The sequence below is a fragment of the Meles meles genome, chromosome 15, assembly GCF_922984935.1.
Source record: "Meles meles chromosome 15, mMelMel3.1 paternal haplotype, whole genome shotgun sequence".
NCBI lineage: Eukaryota > Metazoa > Chordata > Mammalia > Carnivora > Mustelidae > Meles > Meles meles.
This window is the reverse complement of record NC_060080.1, coordinates 40,446,634-40,467,952: the sequence shown is the minus strand read 5'-3', so window position 1 is coordinate 40,467,952 and position 21,319 is coordinate 40,446,634. Positions and strand designations below refer to the sequence as shown.

The window sequence follows — 21,319 nt, the reverse complement described above, 5'->3', positions numbered from 1 at the left end:
CCTTCTGCCCCTCCCCACTCGCCTGCTTGCTAGCACAGGTGTTCTCTCTCTCAAATAAATAATAAATCTGAAAAACAAAAAAACCTAAAAACTTCCAATTAGCTTAGGGGCACCTGGAGGGTTCAGTCAGTAGAGCTTGGGACTCTTGATGTCCTGGTCATGAGTTTGAGACCCATGTGGGGGTAGAATTTATTTTAAAAATTAATAAAATTAATTTAAAACAAATTTTTAGAGGTATCTGGGGGTGTCAGTTGGATAAGCGTCCACCTTTGGCTCAGGTCAGGTCCTGAGAGGGAGCTCCTGATCACTGGGGAGTCTGCTTTTCCCCCTCCTTCTGTCCCTCACCCCCTTGTGCTCTCTCTCTCTCAGATGAATAAATAAATAAGGATTTTCTTTTATATATGTGAGAGAGGGAGAGAGCACATGAGCAGGGGGAGGGCAGAGGGAGAGGGAGAAAAAAAAAATCCCAAGTGGACCCACACTGAGCATGCCGAGGACATGGGGCTCAGTCCCAGGACCCTGAGACCATGACCTGAGCCGAAGGCAGACGCTTAACCCACTGAGCCATTCAGGTGCCCCTATTTTTTTAAAAAATATTCCAACCAGGGGCATCTGGGTGGCTCAGTGGGTTGGGCCTCTGCCTTCGGCTCGAGTCGTGATCCCAAGGTCCTGGTATCGAGCCCCACATCGGGCTCTCTGCTCGGCGGGGAGCCTGCTTCCTCCTCTTCCTCTCTACCTGCCTCTCTGCCTACCTGTGATCTCTATCTGTCAAGTAAATAAATAAAATCTTAAAAAAAAAAAAATTCCAACCAGCTTGAATTTCACTGAGGCCTACTGATAGGGCTTGGAGGAAGGGAAGCAGTTCAAAGCCTGGTACTACTCCTTTCTATCTGGACCATGCTAGGCAGCCACACTTCACTGAGCTGTGCTCAGAAACCACCCTCCCCCGTCCAATGTCCTCTCGTCAACTGCTCACCCTGCACACTCGGTTGAAATATTGGTCCCCTGACACATGCAGCAATCCCTGTCTCCCTCCTCTGTAGTCCCCAGGTGCTCTGGGCATCAAGGCTACTAGGCCATCTGGTCTACAGCCTCCATGGGAAAACTTTTCAACCACACCCTACAAGAAAAGGTGGAATTGTACCCATGGGCAACCTAATTTGCCTCTGGCCCACTTCCCAACAGTTGCCCCCTGCCAACACCCAGCTAGGCATAGTCTTCCCAGAGCATTCTCATTTTCTACATTTTTAGGGAAAATACACAGCAAAATGAACAAAGCATATGCATAATGAGCTTTGGCATATGCAAACGCCCATGTAAACCTATATCCTACCAAGATATAAAGCACTTCTGCCCCCCGGAAAGTTCTCTTGCCATCACTTTTTATCATCTGCCACATGCGTGCCTCTCTTATCACACTGCTGGCTCCCTCAGCCCAGGAGCTACATCAGGTTATTCTTGTGAAATGAAGAATCCAAGGGCAGGCCACGCCAACATGAAAGTTATATTGAGTTAAAAAGCAATCAAAACCCAGCAGATTCAGGAAAAGTTCTTTACCCCCTTCCTCTCCCAAATGCCTAAAAGAATTTAGGTAGAGGACATGTTCCAGGAAGACAGCTATCACCATCAACAACTCAACAACTACATTATACTGTGAACTAGGTATGGTAGACTGGAAGGAACCTAGCCTGGGCCCATTTGATCAAAGTCCTCTCTGTCCCATTGTTTCTGAGTGGCCTGGAAAACATTTGTTGACCAAACATTTACTCTTTTTCATCCTCCTGTGAGTTGCATTCTTTGAAGTCCCAGAACACTACTCCCTTCTTAATTCGGAATGACAACTAGATGTCTGGAATTTCCATGTCTGTGGGTTCGCCGTATATATGCTATTAAATTTTATTTTCTTCTGTTAATCTGTCTCACATGAATTTAATTCTTAGTCCAGCTGGAAGGACCTTGAAGAGAACAAGAAATACTTGCTCCCCACAGATAACTCAGCAGAGCACCTAGCAGGTAAAAAAGTTTTTTTTACTAGATTTCTACTCTGATTAGGAGATTAGAAAGCAAAATTCCCACATTCTAGTGCGTCCCCGAGGTACTTGTCACCTTGGGAAAGTCACTTAAAACTTTTGAGCCCACAGGTTCCTCTCACCGTCATCCTACCTTGGGGTATTGTGGGCATCCAATGAGATGACCCTTGGGAAGTTCTTTAAAAAAAAAAAAAAAGGCCTGCACACATGCAAGGTGCTATTACCATTATTATTAATAAATTACTTCTAGGACAAACATCTGGCTGAAAAACACCAGGAGAGAGAGGCATCTAACATTGACTTCTGGATTTGGCTGCTTGGTCTCTGGCCAAGGTCTGGAGCCATCCAAGAGGGCCAACTCTCTTCTTCTGTGTCCATGGACCCAGGTTTATGAATTGGTTTCCAGGGCTAAGGATTTCTTGAAGTTGGAAAGGAGTCTCCCTAATGGAGTTCCCAACCTGGCTTCTAACTACCCTGTCGTATGGTCCTCCCTGAGTCTGTTTCCCATGTGTAAAATGCAGACACCAGCAAAGCAGTCCCTTCTGGGTCTTCTGACTCCAATCCAGACGCACAGGTCAGGCTGAGCTGTCATATTTCCTCAGCCTGGGAAGCTGGCAGGGATCTGTTGTAACACTTAAAAATTCCAACATCAAATTCCCCAAAATATTCCTCTGAAGGTATTGACCCGGAATGCATCTAGCCTTTAAATTTGATCTGTAATAAATGTTTCTAGATCATTTCAACCAGCTCTGAGGAATGGCCAGGGGTGTGGACCGGGGTCTCTCTCTCTGTCAAATAAATAAATAAAATCTTAAAAAACAACAACAACAACAAAAAAAGAGCTAACAGTCTTGAGTGCTGGCACTATATGCCAGGTGCTGTCCTTTATATGATTTTCTCCTTTAATCCTCCCATTTATTCTCTAAGGTAGATGGTTTTATTATCCCCGTTTTGCAGATGAAGAAATGGAGGTCAAATGAGGTAAAACCAAACCAAAACAAACCAAAAAACTTGTTCCAAGATCCCTTTAGTGAGTGGCAGAGGGTGGCTTAGGAGCCTGGTGGTGAGGACATCCCAACCCTCAGAGCACACAGGCTCCTGAGGTGAAGCTGGGCTGAGTCAGGGACCCCCTTCTCCCCACCAAGCCCCGTCCTTCTTCGTTCCCCAGGGCCCACCCTGCTCTCAGCATCAAGTGTTAATGCCAGCTGGGAGTCCTTTCACTTGTAACAAGCTACTTCTGTTCACCCTCCAGATACTTGGCTTTAAAGAAAAGAAGTTGTATTTTGCAATAATTGTAGGCTCACAAGAAGTTGCAAAAACCAGTTATGGAGTCCTGCTACCTGCTACCTGCCCGGATGAAATTTTAAAACATTATGCTAAGTGAAAGAGATATGTGTTCACAAAAGAACACATATCATATGATTCCATGAAATGTCCAGCACAGGCAAATCTATAGAAATAAATAGATTAATGGTTGCCTAGGGCTGGAGGAGATAAGGAGGTGGGGTTTAGGGGGTGGCTGCTACTAGGGAGGAGTTTCCTTTTGGGGTGATGAAAATGTTCTGAAATTAGATAGCGGTGGTAGTTGCACAAGTCTGTGAATATACTAAAAAACACTGAATTGTACAGGTCAATAAAGCAGTCAACAAAGAAACACTCAAAGTGCTTTGTAACCTTTGAGCGGTAGGGCCATCCCTGACTCATTTGCACCCGACTTAAAAAATATATTATAGACAGGTCCCATGTTTCTACCACCCAGCTTCTCCTGATGGAGAGATCTTACATGAGTGTACCTTCCCTTTTAAAGTGAGGGTCCTAACGGCCCAGAGCCTTTTCTCCAATTCAAATTCTGAGGATGGTAACTCCTTACCCATGCCCTGGACTTTAGAGTTTACAAAACAGTCCCATCCCCGGATGGTAACTAAATGATAATGATACTTCCCTAATATATGGAACTGTCACTATGTTGTACCTGAGACTAATATAATATTTATTTATTAGTGAGACTAATATAATAATATTATATTAGTGAGACTAATATAATATGTATTTCACCTATTCTTCAATAAAAAACAATAATAATAACCCACCCCCAAACCCTATTTATGTAATCCTCAAAGGAAACCTGTGGGCCAGGATTGTCCCATTTCTTGGTTTTCCTCCTCAGGAGAAACTTCCTTCCTCCCTGATCTCCCTCTCTAGGGTTGCCAAATTTGGCAAATAAAATCTTATCTGTCAACCCCATGAAGTGGTCAGCTCTAATGTGCTCAGCCTGTCCTGGCGAATCTGTTCATCATTTCAAGTCAGCATTGATCACAGACTCCTAAGAACTGAAAGGGCAGGGGCACTTGGGAGGCTCAGTGGGTTAAGCCTCTGCCTTCCGCTCAGGTCATGATCTCAGGGTCCTGGATCTGGCTCTCTGCTCAGCGGGGATCCTGCTTCCCGCCTGCCCCCCAACCCCCCACACCGCCTGCCTCTCTGCCCACTTGTCAAAGAAATAAAATCTTAAAAAAAAAAAAAAAAAAAAAAAAAGAACTGAAAGGGCCCCGGACCCTCTCCTTGCCCAGGATGGCCCACAGGCCTAGGCTGGGCCTCCCAGGCCAAGTTCTCACTCTGGCCTTTCCTCTCCCACGTTCACACTGCAGCCTGGCTCCACCTGACACCAGGGCAGACCGCAGCCAGACCACGCAATTTGCCCACCTAGAGGCTGGTATTTCAGGTGCCGCTGAGGCGGTGGGCCGGCTGCAAAAAGGGACACCAGAAGCCCGACTGGAGCTGCCAGGTCTACTGTGCAGATCCAGGCCAAAGAAGAATAGGATGGCACTACCCGGGCTCAGCTCCCGTGGGACACTCTCCACCCGTCCGACCTACACAGGCGCGAATCCGCGCCCGAACTACAAGTCCCAGTAGGAGTGGGCCACGGGGCGGGGCCTCGGGAGCTGTGGCTTTCGACCTCAGTGCCAACCCCAGGTCCAGTAGGCCCTCGGGCATGAGGTCACGAGGACCGGGACGCCACAGTGGACTTCTGGACACACAGAGACACCCACGCACCGGCCGTGTTAGCCCCGCCCCCAGGAACTACAAATCCCAGCAAGCAGTGGGTTGCGGGGCGGGGCTTCAGAGATCGGGACACTCGGGACCGGAAGAATGTAGCGAGATTCCTCATCCCGGAATGGGGGCTTCCCTGCTACAGAGAAGAGGGTCTTCTCTCCTCGCCAGCCGGGCTCCCCGCCCCTGCACACACTGCTCGACTGTGGGGCCGCTGGTCCGAGCCCTCCGTTTCCGCGGACCGGAACCCTGGCCCGCCTCCCACCCTACCCCGGCCTGGGCTGCTGGGGAAAGGGGATGGTGGTTTAGGGCTTGGCCCCTCCGCTGTGGAAAGATGCAGAGTGCTCCTCCCTGACCTCTTCTCCTTCGCGTGGAGCGAACGCCTTTTCCCAGGAGGGAGGAGCAGCCGGGACCCTGAGGCGGGACTAAGCCCGTTAGGGTCCTTGTATGGCCTGCAGATCTCCTGGAGAAGCTCGCAGAAGGCCTGGGTTCTCACCCCTGGGATATGTGTCCGGGCGTTCGGGCCACGGTGTCGGACCGCTGTCAGCGTCTTGCGCCCAGGCATCAACTTTACATGGCAGACCCTGATAAGGCTGAGAGGCTGCCAGGAAGTTAGAAGCTGGGCATTTTCCTTCAGTATGCTCTCTCTCAAAATGCTCTGCTCACAGCTCAGGGTCAGCGCCAGACTCTTGTCCTAACTTCCAGATTATTCAGGGATCCTCTGAGGCGTTACAGAAGAGACTTACCCAATCCTTTAAATGCAAGTCAGGAACTCAGTCCAGTCTGCTCAGTGGGATGAGATGTGGGGAGGACCCACTTCATCCACCCTCCAGGACCAGGACAGTCTCTCTCCAGAGGCTTCTTCTCAGCTGATTTCTGGCTCCCAGGTGGGGATTCAGGTTACACCTGTATCGGGAGCAGTGACACCACAGTGGCTAGCAATATATTGGACTTTATGTCTCCAACCCTGTTTTCAGCTTATACACTTTCTGATGTGATAATGTACTGCTGTGTCCCTGATCATCAAGGTTGATAGGAAAATACCTGGTTTGTGAAGGTATAGTCATGACCCTGTGATACAGTGAGATTTTATTCTTCTGTACTTAGGTCAAGACCAGCTGTTTCCTAGAAATATTCCATTTATTTTTGGAACAATTAGAAACAACTTCAGAAATGATATTCAAAGTAGATCACCCAGGTTCCCTTGGTAGCAGGAGTGGGAGTCATATTAACTAGTCAGGTGGTCTTTAAGCATACCCATTTCTGTCCGGGAAGTTCTCAAAGGCTTGGTTTTCCAAGTACTTTGGTTGAGACAATTAGCCTTTTGTTGAATAGTCCTCTGTGCCAAGAGATGAGCGATAGATACCATAGAAACTTGGAGACAGCCTTGCCCCAGGCCCTGGACTCTCTAATAAAGGCCTGTTCTCTCCTGTAACAGGGACTTCTGAGTTCCAGGACTGAGCACTGGGCTCTTGAACCAGTTAGAGCCTGTGTCACTTGGCCGGGATGTGCCAAAAGCTGTTTAATGCCTATCCCTGCTTCCTGGAGATCCAGCTGACAGGATTCAGGTAAGGTCACAGGGCAGTGTTAATTAGGTCATTACAGGGAATGTGGCTAAGGGTAAGGTGCACCAGAATTTGGTTCTTTCCCCTTCAGGGCCATGGGAGCAATTCAGGACCATACATAGTCTAAACTGGGAAGGACCTGCACCTGTGCATGGAGTTATACTCGACACATGAATGTTTTAAATAAAAGTTTGTTAAAACCGTCATTTAAAATCATAAACAAAGGGGCACCTAGCTGGCTCAGTTAGTAGAACGTGTGACTCCTGATCTCGGGAGTTGTAGGTTCTCACCCAGCAATGGGTGTAAAGATCACTAAAACATAAAACCTTAAAAAAATCATAAACAGAAACTCGTTTTAATAACACCTTCCATCTTATTTGTGCATATTTTAAAAATCTTTCATTTGTATAGGCCTCACAATTTTTTGCCCATTTTCAAAGCAGGGTCCTTGCATCACTAGCCGGTGGTAAACCTTTGTTGGTGGTCCTGTAGGCCACTCCCCTTCCTGTCATCCTGGAGACGAGGACAGGCCGCCACGCTTCTCTTCACCACCTGGGGTCGCCCTTTCCCGTAGAAAGACTGCTGTGATCCCGGCGGCCGACAGGATAGGGGGATGAGGGCTTTAGTACTGGCGTATGATACGACTGGATGGCCTTGACCCAAGGCCCAGCATCCATCCCTGCTTGAGTCTCAATTTTTCCGTTGGTAAAGGCGAGGAGGGTGATCTCAGAGCCCTCCACGCCCATCAAGGAAGGATGTGGAATGGTGACACATCCGTTAGCAGCGGTGCCTGGTCTCTCTGAAGGGGGAGGTAAAAGGCCTGGCCGGTTTTCCATAACCTCTCTCGGCTCACCAGTCCTAGGAGAAAGGAACTAGCAAGCAACGGGAATAGCAGATATCTGGCTCTCTGGCTTTGGGCTGAAGAGGGAAACCTAAGTCGGGCCATATTCCATCTGTCCAGGGAGATGGGGGTGGGGGTGGGGAAATGAGGGTTTGGAGGGGGGGGGATAGATGCCCCCCACACACACACACTCAGGAAGGTAAATAGAGGAAAGGACCCAGTAGGGTAAGGGCACAGTCAGGCACAGGTACCCAGAGAAGATTTCCACGGTAATCCATCTGCATTCAGGGAAGGGAGTTGTTAGCAGGTAGGACCCTGTGCTCAGTCTAGGCCTAGTGCCTGACGTCCAGTGGGCAGTAAAGGAACAAGCTATAGCCTTTCAGAAGAGAGACACCAGAGATGTTTGCATAGACGCAGGGTTTTTTCTTTTCTTTTTTTAAATTCTTATTTATTTGTTGTCTTTCTTTGTAGTATGTAGGCTCCAGTGGGTACGGATTTTTTCCTGCCATTCTATGCAGTATTTCCGGTGCCCAGGCCAATGCCTAGCATGTAGTAGGTGCTCACAGAGAGGCAGGCTTCAAGGGAGATTTGAATATGCAGCAACAACTATTTGTTAAGAGCTGGCTCTGTGCCAGGCTGTGGGCTGGGCACTTGGAATTGGGCCCTGAACTGAACAGACACAGTCGCTACCCATTGAGAGCGCTTACAGTCAAGTGGGAATCCACAGTCTAGCTCTGAAGTAAAGCCCTAGATTTTATGATGGTGGGAGCCACAAGAGAGAGTGTGTTGTGGGGAGAGACAGTTGGCCCTGGTCTGGGACCTCTGCTGAGGGTCACAGAAGCTATGGCCTGAAGGAGGAGGGAGGAGATGGGCCAGAGTGTTCTAGCAAAAGCATGGCAGGTGTGTAACCTCTAGAAAAGGAGCCTGCTTGGGGCACCTGGGTGGCTCAGTGGGTTAAAGCCTCTGCCTTCGGCTCAGGTCATGATCTCAGGGTCCTGGGATCCAGCCGCACATCGGGCTCTCTGCTCAGTGGAGAGCCTGCTTCCCCCTTTCTCTCTGCCTGCCTCTCTGTCTATTTGTGATCTCTCTCTGTGTCAAATAAATATAATTTTAAAAAAGATCTTTTTAGAAAAGGAGCCTGCTTGAGGCTAGAAAGGGATGAAGGAAGCCATGTAACATTGTAAGTGTTTGCAACCATCCTGGCCCTGCCCCTTCCCCAGGTTTCCCAAATCCTGGGACATCTCCTGAGCTCTCTAAAACCAGGTGCTCCTTCTAGAATCTGGGTAGTGGCTAACGGATCAAGTTTAAAGGTAGCTAAAGCAGCTGTGGTGATCTGCATTATCAGGCCCAGGTGGAGGGGAGAGAGCTATCATCTGGGGAAGGGGAATGTGCCTCCACCATCTGTGAAGAGAGTCTTGTCACTTGCAGAGCTGAGTAAAGTCGCTGGGGGCTGGGGCGGGGGTGCATAAAATGTTTTTGAAGTATTACGTACACAGAAAAGAGTCCTTTTTCCTTTTTTACTGTGTTTTGCTGTACATGAAGAGTGCCCTCCCTTGGTTTTATTCTCTAAGGACTCAGTAGAGATCTAAATTTCTTCCAACTGAAATTTCCTTCAGTCAACAGGATGCAGAGGGACAACACCCCTCCTGTTGTCACGTCAGAGAGAAGGCAAGTGTGAGTCTGTGGGGAAAGTGGAGAGGCTGGGGCAGGAGGAGCAGATAGGGGCCTGACCTCCTTACAAGGCAACAAGAAGCTTTTGGCTCTTTCATTCAAGGATCCATGGGGAGTCCCTCCCAGGTCTTAGGCAGAGCTGTGACACGGCAAATTCTGCTATGAGCAAACGCTCCGGAAGAGGGAAGGGCAGGGTGTGTGGGACAGAGGCGTGCCAGGTGTGGGCAGCAGGGTGCTAGCAGCTCGTGCTCTTTGCCCTAGAGACCCAGAAAGCTGGCATCGGCCGTCAGCCCCCACCCTAACCCTTGGGAAGTCTGAGGGAAACTAGAAAAGAACACAGAGACTTACTACACACCAAGCTCGGTATCACTTTTAGGGAGTGAGAGGGCGGGTCCCCGACCTTCGCTTTAACCCAACCTCAGAGTTCCACTGGCCTCAGGCTCCACCTGCTCAGGTAGAAATATCTTGAGGACTCAGTCTCTCTGACCCCTCATAGAACCTTGTTTGCCACTTGCAGGGCTCCCCTCCCCAGCCCTGTATGTTCGGGCCATCCCATGCCCCGGTCTCACCTCTACCTGGTCTCCCCTTTCCAGGAGACGCCCACATCTGGCCTCACCATTTGGACTTCTGCAGTTTCAACTCTAGCCCACCCTAGGTAATTTAGGCTGAAAAATAAGTATTAAAAATATTCTGTAGCTCACAGTAGCTCTGGGAGGACCAGAGAAACTCCCAGGAATCATGTCCCAAAGGTCACGGCCTGGCTGGCCCGGTGGAGGCACCTCCGCGCACAGATAGCACTCTTTGCCAGCACCGCTAACCTGGGCCCTGGTAGTGGCACTAGCTTCTCAATCTCCAGACTCTGGAAATAGGACACAGCTGTCATCCCCTCCGCAGGCTCGGTTCCTCTTGGTGCCTGCTTTGGATACAAAGTCTGACATGGGGGCCTATCGCTGGCCAAATGCTTGCACCACAGCTGCAAGGAAGGCTGGGAAGGCCTCAGGGGGCTCCTCTGGCTGGATCCAGGATTTGGAAGATGGAGAATGCCCCCAGTGCAAGACATGCTCCCCAGTCAGAAGGAATGACACACATCCCCTTCCATTCTCTGGGGGTCCAGTCACCCCCATCTCAGGGCTCCTGTCCTCACCCCTGAGACCTCAGGCCACGGCCTGCTTACCTTCCTCCTCCGGGTCCTCAGGAGCCATGCCCTCCTCCTCATAGTGCTTCCCACTTGGCTACACCAAGGATCCCACCACCTGCCCTGTCTGCTGGCAACAACCTCGTCAGGCACTACACCACTGTCTCAGGGAGAGCTGGTATTTATTGTGCGGCTGCTGTGTGTTTCTTGGGCTCTCCCCTCATTTGACCCTCAGAAGCTCCCCCGCCAAGAGGACTGCCCACAGACATCTCCATTTACACAAGAGGAAACTGAAACGCAGAGATTGGACATCTCCTTGGGTGTGCCCTCTCCATCACTTGGAGGGGCCCCTTGAAAGCAAGGTCTGTGTCACATTCTTTCTCTGTTGGGGACCCCTGTGTTCTGAATGAGCAAAAGTCCATATGGGATTCTAAAAATGTCCTAGAAGTCACATGTTCTCAGACTGTTTCCTGTAGAGCAGCATTTCCCAAAACTGATCATAAAATTGACCTAGGATGTTTGTTAAAAATAACACAGAGTCCTGGGGCACCTAGCTGACTCAGTCGGTTAAGTGTCCCGTCTTGGTTTCGGCTTAGGTCATGATCTCTAGGGTCATGGGATCAAGCCCTGCATTGGGCTCCCCACTTAGCTCAGAGTCCAGTTCTCTCCCTCTCTTTCTCCCTCTGTCCCTCCCCACTGCTTACACGTGTGTCCCCTCTCTCTTTCAAGGAAATAAATCTTTAAAATAATAATGTAGAATCCCAATTCCCTCCTGGAGCAGCCAGTCCTTAAGATCTCAGGGAAGGCTCTGCCTGCCACTCCCCATGCTTAACGTGCATGTGTGCATGCTCGCTCTCTCTCTCTGTCAAAAAACAAAACAAACAAACAAAAAAAACAACTCAGGGGAGATCTGGGAACAAGGGCTTTTAACAAGCTCTCCAGCGATGCTTGTGATCATGCAAATAGGGGGGACACTGCCCTAGAGAGCTTTGGGTGGATTTAGACTACCCTGGGCCTGCAGATTACAGTCTGTTCCCATTGGAGATCAGCTGCCGAAGACCAGCAAATGTGGAGAATCACTGAGTGCCGGGGAAGGGCCTTAAAACAGGCGCTTGGGGGCTACCAGACCATGGAGTCTTACAACCAAAATGTGAGCTTCCAGCAATTCCACTTCGAGGAATTCATCCTGAGGGAAGAGCTAGGCTTCTGCGCTATCCTGTGCCAGGGGAGAAAGAGGTTGTCCAACAAATCAGTCTATGTAATTAGTAAGAAGCACAGTCCGCACCCCTCAGCAGGCCGGCCAGGGTGAGATAAAGCCATGAAGCAGGCTTCCTTCCATCCTCCCCCCTTCTCCCTGATCTGTCCTGGCCCATGCCCCCACCCAGATGGCACGATTCCATCCTCTGTTCCCCAGGGGCCCTTTCACTCACCCAGGTCTTGGAATTTGCCTATGCAAAGCCCAGAACAGGAGGGAGGTGCGGGGCAAGGGCAGTGCTGGCTGGAAACCCACTTGGTTTGGGCTTCTAGAGCAGCAGCCTCCAGCTGACTTTGACCTGCTGACCCTGTCCATAGGAGGTCCCTTTGGTAAGGGATCTTGCCCCCTGCATTACGATCCAAATGTGGAACAAAGGTCAAATGGAGAGAAGAGGTTGGGGAGGAGCCTCCTGCCCCTGACCCAGGCCTGGATTATTTCTCTGTTCTTGTTTTCTCAGTGTTTTCCACTCTACCACTGGGCTCCCTGTTAAGCCACCCCAGTGATTTTTCATAGCTTCCGAAGTGTCCATTGGCCCGCCGGTCCCAGGACTCATCTGGTCTTCCTCTCTGAAGGCTGTGGCCAGCTCCAACCATGGGGAACTGGAAACCATGGGGTTTCCTCTCCAGGGTCCTAGCCGTGTGGCTTCCCAAGACGTAAGCACCTGGCTTTCACTTCTCCTTTCTGCCAACAGCCAAGACATCACCAGAATAATAGACATAGGAAAAGTCACAGTGCCCTAGAAAGGTCTTAGCTCATGATCCTCCTCTGTGTTTCCTCAGTCCCTGGTTTTAACAAAGTCAGACCCCAGGCCCTTCCCCCAACACTTCTCAGATGTTAAAGTAAACACCTGGAGGTCATGGGCTCCTTCAGGCTTAAGGAAGGCATGTTTCCTGCTGTGTCTAATTCCATGACAGGAAAGGAGGGTAGGGACTCAACCCTAGATGAGATACAGGACCTGTGCACCCCGGGTTGGTGCACAGACTCTGGGTTGGGCAAACCTGGGGTGGAACCCCACCTCCCATGCTTACTAGCTGTCTGACCTTGGGAAAGCCACTCAGTTCCTCAAAGCCTCTGAGCTCTGGACTGCATTCGCCCCTCTTCCATGCCTATGGTGAAGCCCTAACACCCCTGGGATTGGATTCGAAGACAGGCTCTTTAGGGAGATCATTAAGGTTAAATGAGGTCATAAAGGTGGAGGTCTGATTCCAGGAGACTGGTGTCCTTCTAAGAAGGGATGAGAGATGTCTCTCTCCAGGCCTGCAGAGAGTCTAGGCCATGTGAGGACATGGAGAGGAGGAGACGGTCTGCAAGCGGGAAGAGACCTCTCCCCGGAAATGAATCCTGATGGCACATTGATCGTGAGCTTCTGGCCTCCAGAACAGTGAGAAAAGCCATTTCTGTTGTCGAAGGCACCGCATCTGTGGTATTCTGTGAGGAGTTTGCTCTGATAAGCTCAGTTCCCTCATCTGAAACGCAGGGATAGAACTAGCGTTTGCATCATGGGGCTACTGTGAGGGTCCAGCAGGAAATACGCGTGCTTCTTTGGGATTTTCTACAACATCTTCAGCACCTGGAACAGTGTCTGGCATAGAGAGGATGTTCAATAAATATTTACTCCATGAATAAATACAGCCATCCAGAAAGGAAGCTGTCAAACTAAATACACATGCGTATTTCTGAGCTGTTCACTAACCTCCGTTTCTTTGATCACTGGTGACCTTTCACCAGGAAAGGACAGTGAGGAGGCCGACGCGAAAACTCGGGCATAACAGACAGCAAGCAAAAGTGTTTAAGAGAAGTGCAAGGACAATGTCCCATTTTCAACTGGGTCTGCCCCTTAATGGCCTCTGTTCTGTGAGTTGGGAAAGGACCGTCTGGCCGGCCATGGGGAGAGTTGGAGCCTCTGGGAGGAGGGGGCACCGGTCAGAGAGCTTCCAGGAAGCCTCTGAGCTCGGGTCTAGCCTTGTGGGCCTGAGGCCCTGGAGCGGAGGGGAGAGCCCTTCCTCCAGTGGGGCAGAGAGGCTGGAGACCGTGGGCCGCAGCTGTGGGAGGCCAGGTGGGGAAGCTCACGGGAGCCTCATGGGGCAACTGGGTTTGAGGTTAGAGGCCACAGCAGACCCACCTTCCTGGTGCTTGTGAGATGCAAATGATGAGAATAATAGGACCTCTGTCCCCAGGCCATTTGTGGTAGAGCCTAGGCTCGCAGGGATCAGAGTTCCTTCAGCCCAGCCATGGTGAGAGTTGGTTCTGGGGCAGCAGCAGGTGCACAGATGTACCCGCCACCCCTGGCGACCCAGGATGCTTGCTAGGGAGAGGCATCCCGGCAGCACTGGCTGACGCCCCCTCCCTGATTCTTTCCAGGACAAGCTCAGGGGAAGGAAGCTCCAGTGAGTACTTGGGCTCCTCTCTTTCCTCCGCTGCCTCTCTTGTCTCTCCCTCGCTGCCGCTTTTCCTGGGCACAGTCCTACTTGCCCAGGGTGACCATCCGCCCACCTCCATGCCACTGTGAGCACTAGGGCTCCCGCCCCACCGGCTTCACTGGGGCACCCGCTCATCTGGACCAGCTCTGCCCCCAGACTGTTCTTCCTGCTGCTCCGGTCCCAGGCTATTGGCGCACAACTCCAGGGGGCGCCACTCACATAGCCGCGGCTGTGAATGTCCTGAGAGTGGTGCAGGGTCCGGCCCCTCCGGCAGAGTTGACTAGAGTCTGATTGCAGGTTGGAGCCACCCGTTCCACCCCCTAGATGTGTAGGTAAGTGACGGTGGCCCCCTTGGTTTCAAAACGCCGACCTCACTGGCCCTGCGGCCGTGTTGGACACTGGTCATGAATAGCTCCTCTGAGTCGAGTGAAGCAGCCTGAAAGGCCCACTGTAAAAACGCAGATGGTTTATTATATGGGGGAAAGAGAGGAAGTCACTGTGGGGTGGGGGGTGCTGGAAGGTGAGGCCAGTCTCCTCAGTCCCCTGTCCAGATTCCCTAGCCTGGAACAAAGATGCCCCCAGCCCATCTCCTCGGCCAACCCCAGGGACCTGGAGATTTGAGGTAAGTGCAGCTGCTGAGCCTGGGGTGGAGGGAGGTGGGCCACAGTGCCTGCCACTGGTACTGCCCCTGTTCTGTCCCTTCTGGAAAGCCCAGGGGGAGGAGGAGGAACATGAAGATGAATATGAGCTGCCCCCCTGCGAGGCTACGCCATTCATTCTTGCCCCAGCCCACCTTTCTGACACCGAGGAGGACCCTGTGTACTTGGGTAAGGGCTGGGCATTTGAGGCAGGGACTTGGGTGGTCAGGCAGGACAGAGGTCCCCATGAGGAAGGAGGGTGCAGGCCTTGCCTCTTCTCCCTTTGTCTGTGCTGGGGCGGCAAGGAGAGGCTCAGCCGGCAGCTGCGGAAGCTTCTGGGCTGGGCAGAGAGAGGGAAGGATGAAGGAAAGGCAGAGGGAGGAGGGAGAAAGGCAGGAGGCGGAGTGGGAAGGGGAGAGGAGGCTGGAGGGGCACTGTAACCAAGGCAACGGTGGGAAAGCAGGAGGCCCGACAAGGTCCCTGGGGCCTCCTCTGAGATCCCTCACTTCTCAGAGCAAGGGTAGGGGTGCCAGGAGAGCCTGGCTGCTGCTGGCCTCCCACCCCCAGAGCTCCTCCACTAGGCCAGGTGGGGGCAGGAAAGCTGGCCGCCTCCAGTTGCCATGGAGACGGGGCTGTGGGGAAGCCAGTGAGGGGGAGAAGGGGAGGAAACAGAGGCTAGGTGGGGGGTGGGAGGAAAATTAGAAACCTATGTGGGAGGAACCCACCGACCCACGATGCCTGGGGCCTTTTCCAGATCACCCTGGCCCCGAGGGCCCATCCAAGTCACCACCACCGCAGCCCCAGGCCAGAACGGTGAACAGTACCCTCCCCCAAGCCCCTCCTTTCCCACCCACCCCACCCGGCTACCCTTTCCCAGGGAGTAAATCTAAGAGGCATCTCATTTGCAAGATTCCCCCATATTTGCATTCAAGAGGCCTCTGAGGGTGCCTGGATGGCTCAGCCGTTAAGGGTCTTGCCTTCAGCTCAGGTCATGATCCCAGGGTCCTGGGATCAAGGCCCGCATTGGGCTCCCTGCTCGGTGGGGAGCCTGCTTCTCCCTCTCCCACTCCCCCTGCTTGTGTTCCCTCTCTCTCTGTCAAATACATAAATAATAATCTTAAAAAAAAAAATGAGTTCCCTGAAAAATTAGATGTGTCAGAAGAGGAACCCTGTTAACCCTCGCTGCTCCCACCTGCCCCACCCGGCCCTCCCCAGAGCTGCACCCTTGGCTGTCCTCATCTCCCAGGACTCACCCTTCCTCTGGAGCTGGAGCCCAGAAGGCAGGGCTGGCTCGGCTTTCCCTCCCCAGTCCCTAGAGCCTGCGGACCCCTCCCTGCCTAGACAGTGAAGAAATCCTTCATTTTGCTGCCATCACTGCCCGCTGGGCTGAGAGAAGCTTATGCTCTCACAAGTTACCGCTTTCATCATAGATTTTACTGGAATAAAAAGAAAAACAGGGAGAGATTCATAACAAAGCAAGAGCCACAGAACCGAGGCAAAGAGTCAGCTCTGCACACGAGTTCTTGTGCTGCTGTGGTTTCAAGGCCCATTCCCACCCCGCCATCCTTGCCCTCCCCCTGACTCAGTTCCCCTCCCCCTCCCCTCTAACCCTCGTCCCCTCCCCACCCCTTTGTGCCCACAGCTGAAGGCGGTACTGAGCCTGAAGGAGGCTAGGAAGCGGGGACAGCCCTTCCCCCTCAGGAAGCAAGGTAATGAGGATGTCCTGTCTTTTTCAGAGGCCCACTGGTTGCCCACCACTGAAGGTAGACCCGAGCTCCCGTGACTTGGTTTCAGGCTTTGCCTGGTCACTGCACTCCCCCCTGCCCCCAGCCACCGGGGGTCCTCGTTTTTTTTACCTGCTGATTGCCCATCCCTGCTAAGGCAGGCAGTTCAGGGGGAGACTGAGGACTGGAGCCCAGAAATGCTTTGCCTGAGATCACAAAGCAGCAGAGTCCCTGACTCCCAGGTCCGGTCGTGCATCTGCTGTGGTGTCCGGGCCAGGCAAGGGACACTCTGGGCTGAGGAGTTCTGAAGGGCAGCCTCACCTGCCCAGAGGACCTGCATTGTTGAAACACATCTGAGTGCCATCCCCCATCAAAGGGGCCCTTTGGCTGCCAGTCTTTGATTCTATCCTTGTCATTATTGCTATCACTGTCCAGAGACTGCCCATGCTAAGTGCCCCGAGGCCTGTGAACACAGAACCTCTGGGATGTCGGGATAGTGAGGGACCTCAGCCCGTGTGTTTTTGTCTGAAATGGCTCAAGAGGGGCAGTCTCCTCCTGCCTCAGGGCAAACAGCTAACCTGAGGCATGTTCGTGTTTTCTATGCTCAGTGGTTGGTAAGCCTTCATGAGCTTGGGAGTGATTTTGATTTTTGGAACACCCCGAAGTCATTTGGAGCAAGCCTCACAAATCATTTGGGAGGTTAAGTTGGGCAGCACCCCTGGGGTTATGAAGTGGGGTGATTGGAGCTCAGGTGGCTATCTCCTGGGGCTTCAAAGCTGGCTCTGGGGGTGCCCTCAGATAAGGTCCGAGGACACTCCACTCTCCCAGCTTAAGTTTCGCTGAATTCCTTTCTCCCTGTGTTTCTGACTGCTGGTTTCTCCTTTTCCTTCCAGAGCTGGTTACACCAGCCAGAGAGGTGAGTGGCCCCCCCTGCCCACCCCTCACAGGGTTCTGGCTAGGAAGTTGGCAGGGCTGGGGTAGCAGGCCTGGGAGGGCCAGGAAATATCCCTGAAACCAAAGAAAAAGGCTCAGAGCAGAGTGGCTCCCTATTTGCCATGGGCCCCTGCCAGGATGTAAGCCAGCTCTCCATGCCACCCAGCGCTACTGGGGAAGGCCTCCCCCAGAGGCCTCCCAGAGGCCACTCTTCCTGGACGCCCACATTTAGGAGAGCTGGAGCCTACAGGTACCTCTGAAGGGGAAGGTGCTCATGGGTGCTCCTCCCCTAGGCAAAGGAGCGACTGAAATCATTCTAGCTAGCTCTCAGAAAGTCACCACCTTGTGAGGGGGGAGGGAGATACCCAAAGTAGCCCCCCCCCACCCCCCGGTGATGGATTCACCCTCTCTCCCACTTGCTGGTCAAACCCTTAGGTGCCAGGCCTTCCAAACAAAACTGATGAGGACATCTACCTGAAATGTGAGCCCAGTCCAGGTGAACACCTCCCTCTGCCCCAGGTCCCTCCTGCCCTGGGGCCCTCGGCTGCTCAAAACAGGACACGTTCTGGCTCCATGTTCTTCCCTTGTCTTCCCTCACCGTTCCACCAATACACATTTGCCTTCAGACACCCACAGGGACACCCACGCTTCGGCCTTTGGTCCAGATTGACCCCCACTGCATAGTGGGGCGGACTTACTCAAGGGCTGCATGGGGCTTCCCAGCTCTTGTGTCAGGACAGCCCTCCCTCTGGTTGCAAGGACTCCCAGAGAGCCCAGGCTGCTGAGAGGCAGCAGGCCCTGCAGGCATCTGCTCCCCTCCCTGGTCAGCGTGGGTCCCCCTGCCTGGTGCCCAGCTCAGCTCAGCCCAGCCTGCCCTCCCTATTTCAGTCCCAGCCTTGACTAGGACTCTGAGCTCTCAAGTCCTGATGCCCCCAATCTCTCTGCCAAGGATATCAGTGGTGCCCAGGTGAGTGCCCACTGGATGTGTGTGTGTGTGTGTGTGTGTGTGTGCGCGCGTGTGTGTGTGTGCACGTATGCACAAAATGGCCAACTCTGGCTTCCCCATCTCTGACCCTGCGATCTCTGGGCTCCCTGGGCTCTTTCTCTTAAGGAAGTAAAACCTGAGCTCTCTTCCCCACCTTGCCCCCGCAGGCCCACTGTAGCTCCTCAGGAAGCTCGGAATGTAAGAGGCTATTAGCCAGGGGACCTGTGACCTGGGATTGGGGGGAGGCTCAGGGAGGGACTTCGGCCCAGGGGGTAGGGTTACAAGATTGAGTCTCTTCTGAGCAGCCTTTCTGTGTCCCAGGGAGCAGCGAATGCCACCTCGAAAGGTGAGTAGTACGGGCATCTTCAGTGTGAACCCCAGGCAGTCCTGCCACCTGCCCTAGCCACAGGCCTGAAGCTGCAAGTCTGCTCCCCAGCCCTCTGCCCACCTCTTATGCCCCACTTTGCTGTGGGAATCCTTGCAGCTCTGACTTCCGGTGAGAGCAGGCCTAAGGGGATCCCATTGGGCAATTTCTAGGGTCTTCAACAAAGCTGGAAACTCCCAGCCTGTACCTCAAGATCACCCCTCATTTGAAGGTCACATATAGCCTAGCAGATAGGTCCTACCAGAGCCCGAGACCTGGAGAGGAGGGGTGAAGCACTGAGTGTCCAGTTTTGGGCTTCAGGCCTATGTGCACAGCCCTCTAACCTCCCCCACCTCTGCAGCCAGATCCAAAGCCTTCTTTGTCTAATCCCCTCCCAGCCTCAACTCTGTAATCTGCTTCTTCCAGCAGGAAAGAGATCCTCTCTTTCCTCTAGAGCACCTACCTGGAGCACCTCAGCTGCTGAGGTGAGGAGGGGCTGGGAGAGGGCTGGGAGGAGGCAGACAGGGACCCACCTTGGGCTGGCAGCTGCTATTGCAAGGAACACATTGAACGTGGGCATGTAGCCCTGTGCTGGGCAGCAGGCACGGACACATCTTTGTTCTACTGGCACAGACTCAGTCTGGGGAGGGCAGATGTGAACACAAAGAACCACAGCCCAGGGTTCTCTGTGCCCCAGCCCCTCTCCAGTGCCCTGGCACATCTCTGAGTGCCTGTATGTGTGTGTACAGGACGGCAGCCTGCTGGGTCAGCGCTGGTACTCAGGAAACTGTGACCGCCACGCTGTCGACAGTGCCCTGCTCCGATTCCAAAAGGTGGGCAACTGCAGCCTTCCTGGGCCTTTGTGGAAACCCTTCTGCTCATGGGCTGTGGCTGGCTGAGCAACTGGGAATGGGAGGGTGGGTGGGAGGTGGGTTGCTGACCATCTGTGGGCCAAGGCTGCAGGTAGGCTAGGTGAGAGATGGGGTTGACAGATGGGGTCTCCTCCACAGGATGGCGCCTACACTGTGCGCCCCAGCTCAGAGCCGCACAGCTCCCAGCCCCTCACCCTGGCAGTGCTTCTCCACGGCCGGGTCTTCAATATCCCCATCCGGCAGCTGGACGGTGGGAGGCATTATGCCCTGGGCCGGCAGGGCAGGAACCACGAGGAGGTGGGTGCTGGAGGAGGATGGGGACTAGCAGGCAAGAGGGCACAGCAGAGCCAGGTGCATTTGCCCAGGGGAAAACACACATTTTGCCATTTTCCTGGACTGGGTGGACATGACAGAGGCCAGGGACTTGAATTCCTTCTCAGAGGTCTGCCTTCCTCTGAGGGAGACACCGCCGCCTGCAGGACTCAGTCTGTCCAGGGCCCCAGGTGGGGGTGGGGGGTTTTTGTGCCTGCCACGACCCCAGCCAGGAGGAGAGAGAGACCCAGGTAGTCTAGACTCCGTCCATGCCAAGGATTGGACTTTGTGCCCGGCCCTTTCCATGCTAAAAGGCCTGGGCAGAGGAAGGGCCCCAGTGTTATTTCTACCTGGCCTGGCTAACAGCATGCCCATGGATGCTGTGGCGAGAAAATTCCACGAGGCCTGGAAGGGGGCACAAAAGGGCAGTGGAACTTCATGGGCAAACTCAAAGGAAAGGATTTAGAAAAATGTCAACAGGCCCCTTCCCCAGCATGAGGCTCGGGGGACTCACTGATGCCCTGCGTCCCGTCTAGCTGTTCCCGTCCGTGGCCGCCATGGTCCAGCACTACACACAGCACCCCCTGCCCCTTGTGGACAGATACAGCCACCGCTGTCAGCTCACCTGCCTGCTCTTCCCGACCAAGCCCTGACTACATCGCGGATTGTACACACCAGCCTCCCGCCCCACAGTTTGCTCTTTGCCCTGGTCACCTTGGGCTGTGTCCCTCTTGCCTCTCCCCCGTCTCTGCCCCTCCAGGCCCTCCCCTTCTCTTGCTGCAGTCCCTGCAGACCTGGCTGAGAGACTTTCAGAAAGCTTGCCCAGACGCAGAAAGAACCCCTGAGACTGCATGCCAGCTTCACCTGGAGCCTGGAGGTGCCCCTCCCTGCTGCACATTCAAGGCTGGGAAGCAAGGGTCAGGGAGAGCCCCCTCTCCCAGGCCCCAGGCATAGCTGGGTCTGCACTCTTCCCAAGGGCCTCCCAGTTGCTCTGGATAAAGGCCTCCTCCAGGAAGCTGAGCCTCGGGAGGCCTGCCCTGGGCACTGCTTGGACACAAAGGGAATCCTTTCACATTCTCTTAGGGGCTTAGCACAGGACTGGCAGCTTGGTTACACTGCACATAGATTGCTTTCAATAAATATTTGTTGAATGAATCTGGAATCTGCCGAGCGAGGTAGAGGTGGCCTCCATGAGGCTCCAAGGTCCTTAAGTGTCCCAGGGTGCAGACCGGGTCTGAGCGTGGTGGAGCAGTGGTGGCCAGGCCAGGAAGGGTCAGCCCCATTTATGTACCTGATTGGGTCTTTTGCCCTTAGACGTCCCGTGAAGGGTGACTTGTTTTTGCTTGATTGTGTTTGCAGGGCTCAGAATGGGGGAAGGGTGTGAAAGGCTTGGTGTTGTCTGCCGCCCCATTAATGACGAGAACGGCCTTAATCAAGTATTTGTCCCCCACCTATTTGCCGTAGGGTGTTGCCCCACGGAGGAATGAGCCCGAGTTTGCTCACTTGGTGTTGTGTAGAGTAGGGGA

The 21,319-nt window shown here is 53.2% G+C and overlaps 1 protein-coding gene and 1 long non-coding RNA gene across 13 annotated transcripts; both read left to right on the top strand.

Annotated features, from left to right (window-relative positions):
• Nucleotides 1-5,168: 5,168 nt before the first annotated feature.
• LOC123925606 lies at nucleotides 5,169-12,738 on the top strand. 3 transcript variants are annotated; one of them, XR_006815050.1, is made up of 5 exons: nucleotides 5,169-5,965; nucleotides 6,517-6,646; nucleotides 9,749-9,810; nucleotides 10,374-10,652; nucleotides 12,003-12,738. It is a non-coding gene; the product is annotated as an uncharacterized LOC123925606 (long non-coding RNA). The 3 variants fall into 3 exon arrangements; XR_006815049.1 differs by lacking the exon at nucleotides 12,003-12,738 and having other exon boundaries at nucleotides 10,374-10,915; XR_006815051.1 differs by lacking the exon at nucleotides 12,003-12,738 and having other exon boundaries at nucleotides 5,169-6,135; nucleotides 10,374-10,915.
• A 382-nt stretch (nucleotides 12,739-13,120) lies between these two features.
• Nucleotides 13,121-20,948, top strand: SH2D6 (SH2 domain containing 6). Of its 10 annotated transcripts, none has more exons than XM_045978964.1 (16): nucleotides 13,127-13,399; nucleotides 13,907-13,932; nucleotides 14,263-14,297; nucleotides 14,505-14,587; nucleotides 14,672-14,792; nucleotides 15,358-15,416; nucleotides 16,246-16,312; nucleotides 17,221-17,243; nucleotides 17,696-17,756; nucleotides 18,149-18,227; nucleotides 18,413-18,443; nucleotides 18,567-18,591; nucleotides 19,036-19,094; nucleotides 19,359-19,442; nucleotides 19,620-19,778; nucleotides 20,330-20,948. In XM_045978964.1, the coding sequence occupies exons 1-16, from the start codon at nucleotides 13,355-13,357 to the stop codon at nucleotides 20,444-20,446; spliced, it is 1,074 nt and encodes a 357-aa protein (XP_045834920.1). In that variant the 5' UTR covers nucleotides 13,127-13,354; the 3' UTR covers nucleotides 20,447-20,948. The 10 variants fall into 10 exon arrangements, with proteins under 10 accessions (XP_045834917.1, XP_045834920.1, XP_045834922.1 ...); XM_045978966.1 differs by having other exon boundaries at nucleotides 13,128-13,399; nucleotides 14,517-14,587; XM_045978967.1 differs by having other exon boundaries at nucleotides 13,132-13,399; nucleotides 14,517-14,587; nucleotides 14,681-14,792.
• The last annotated feature ends 371 nt before the right edge of the window (nucleotides 20,949-21,319 follow it).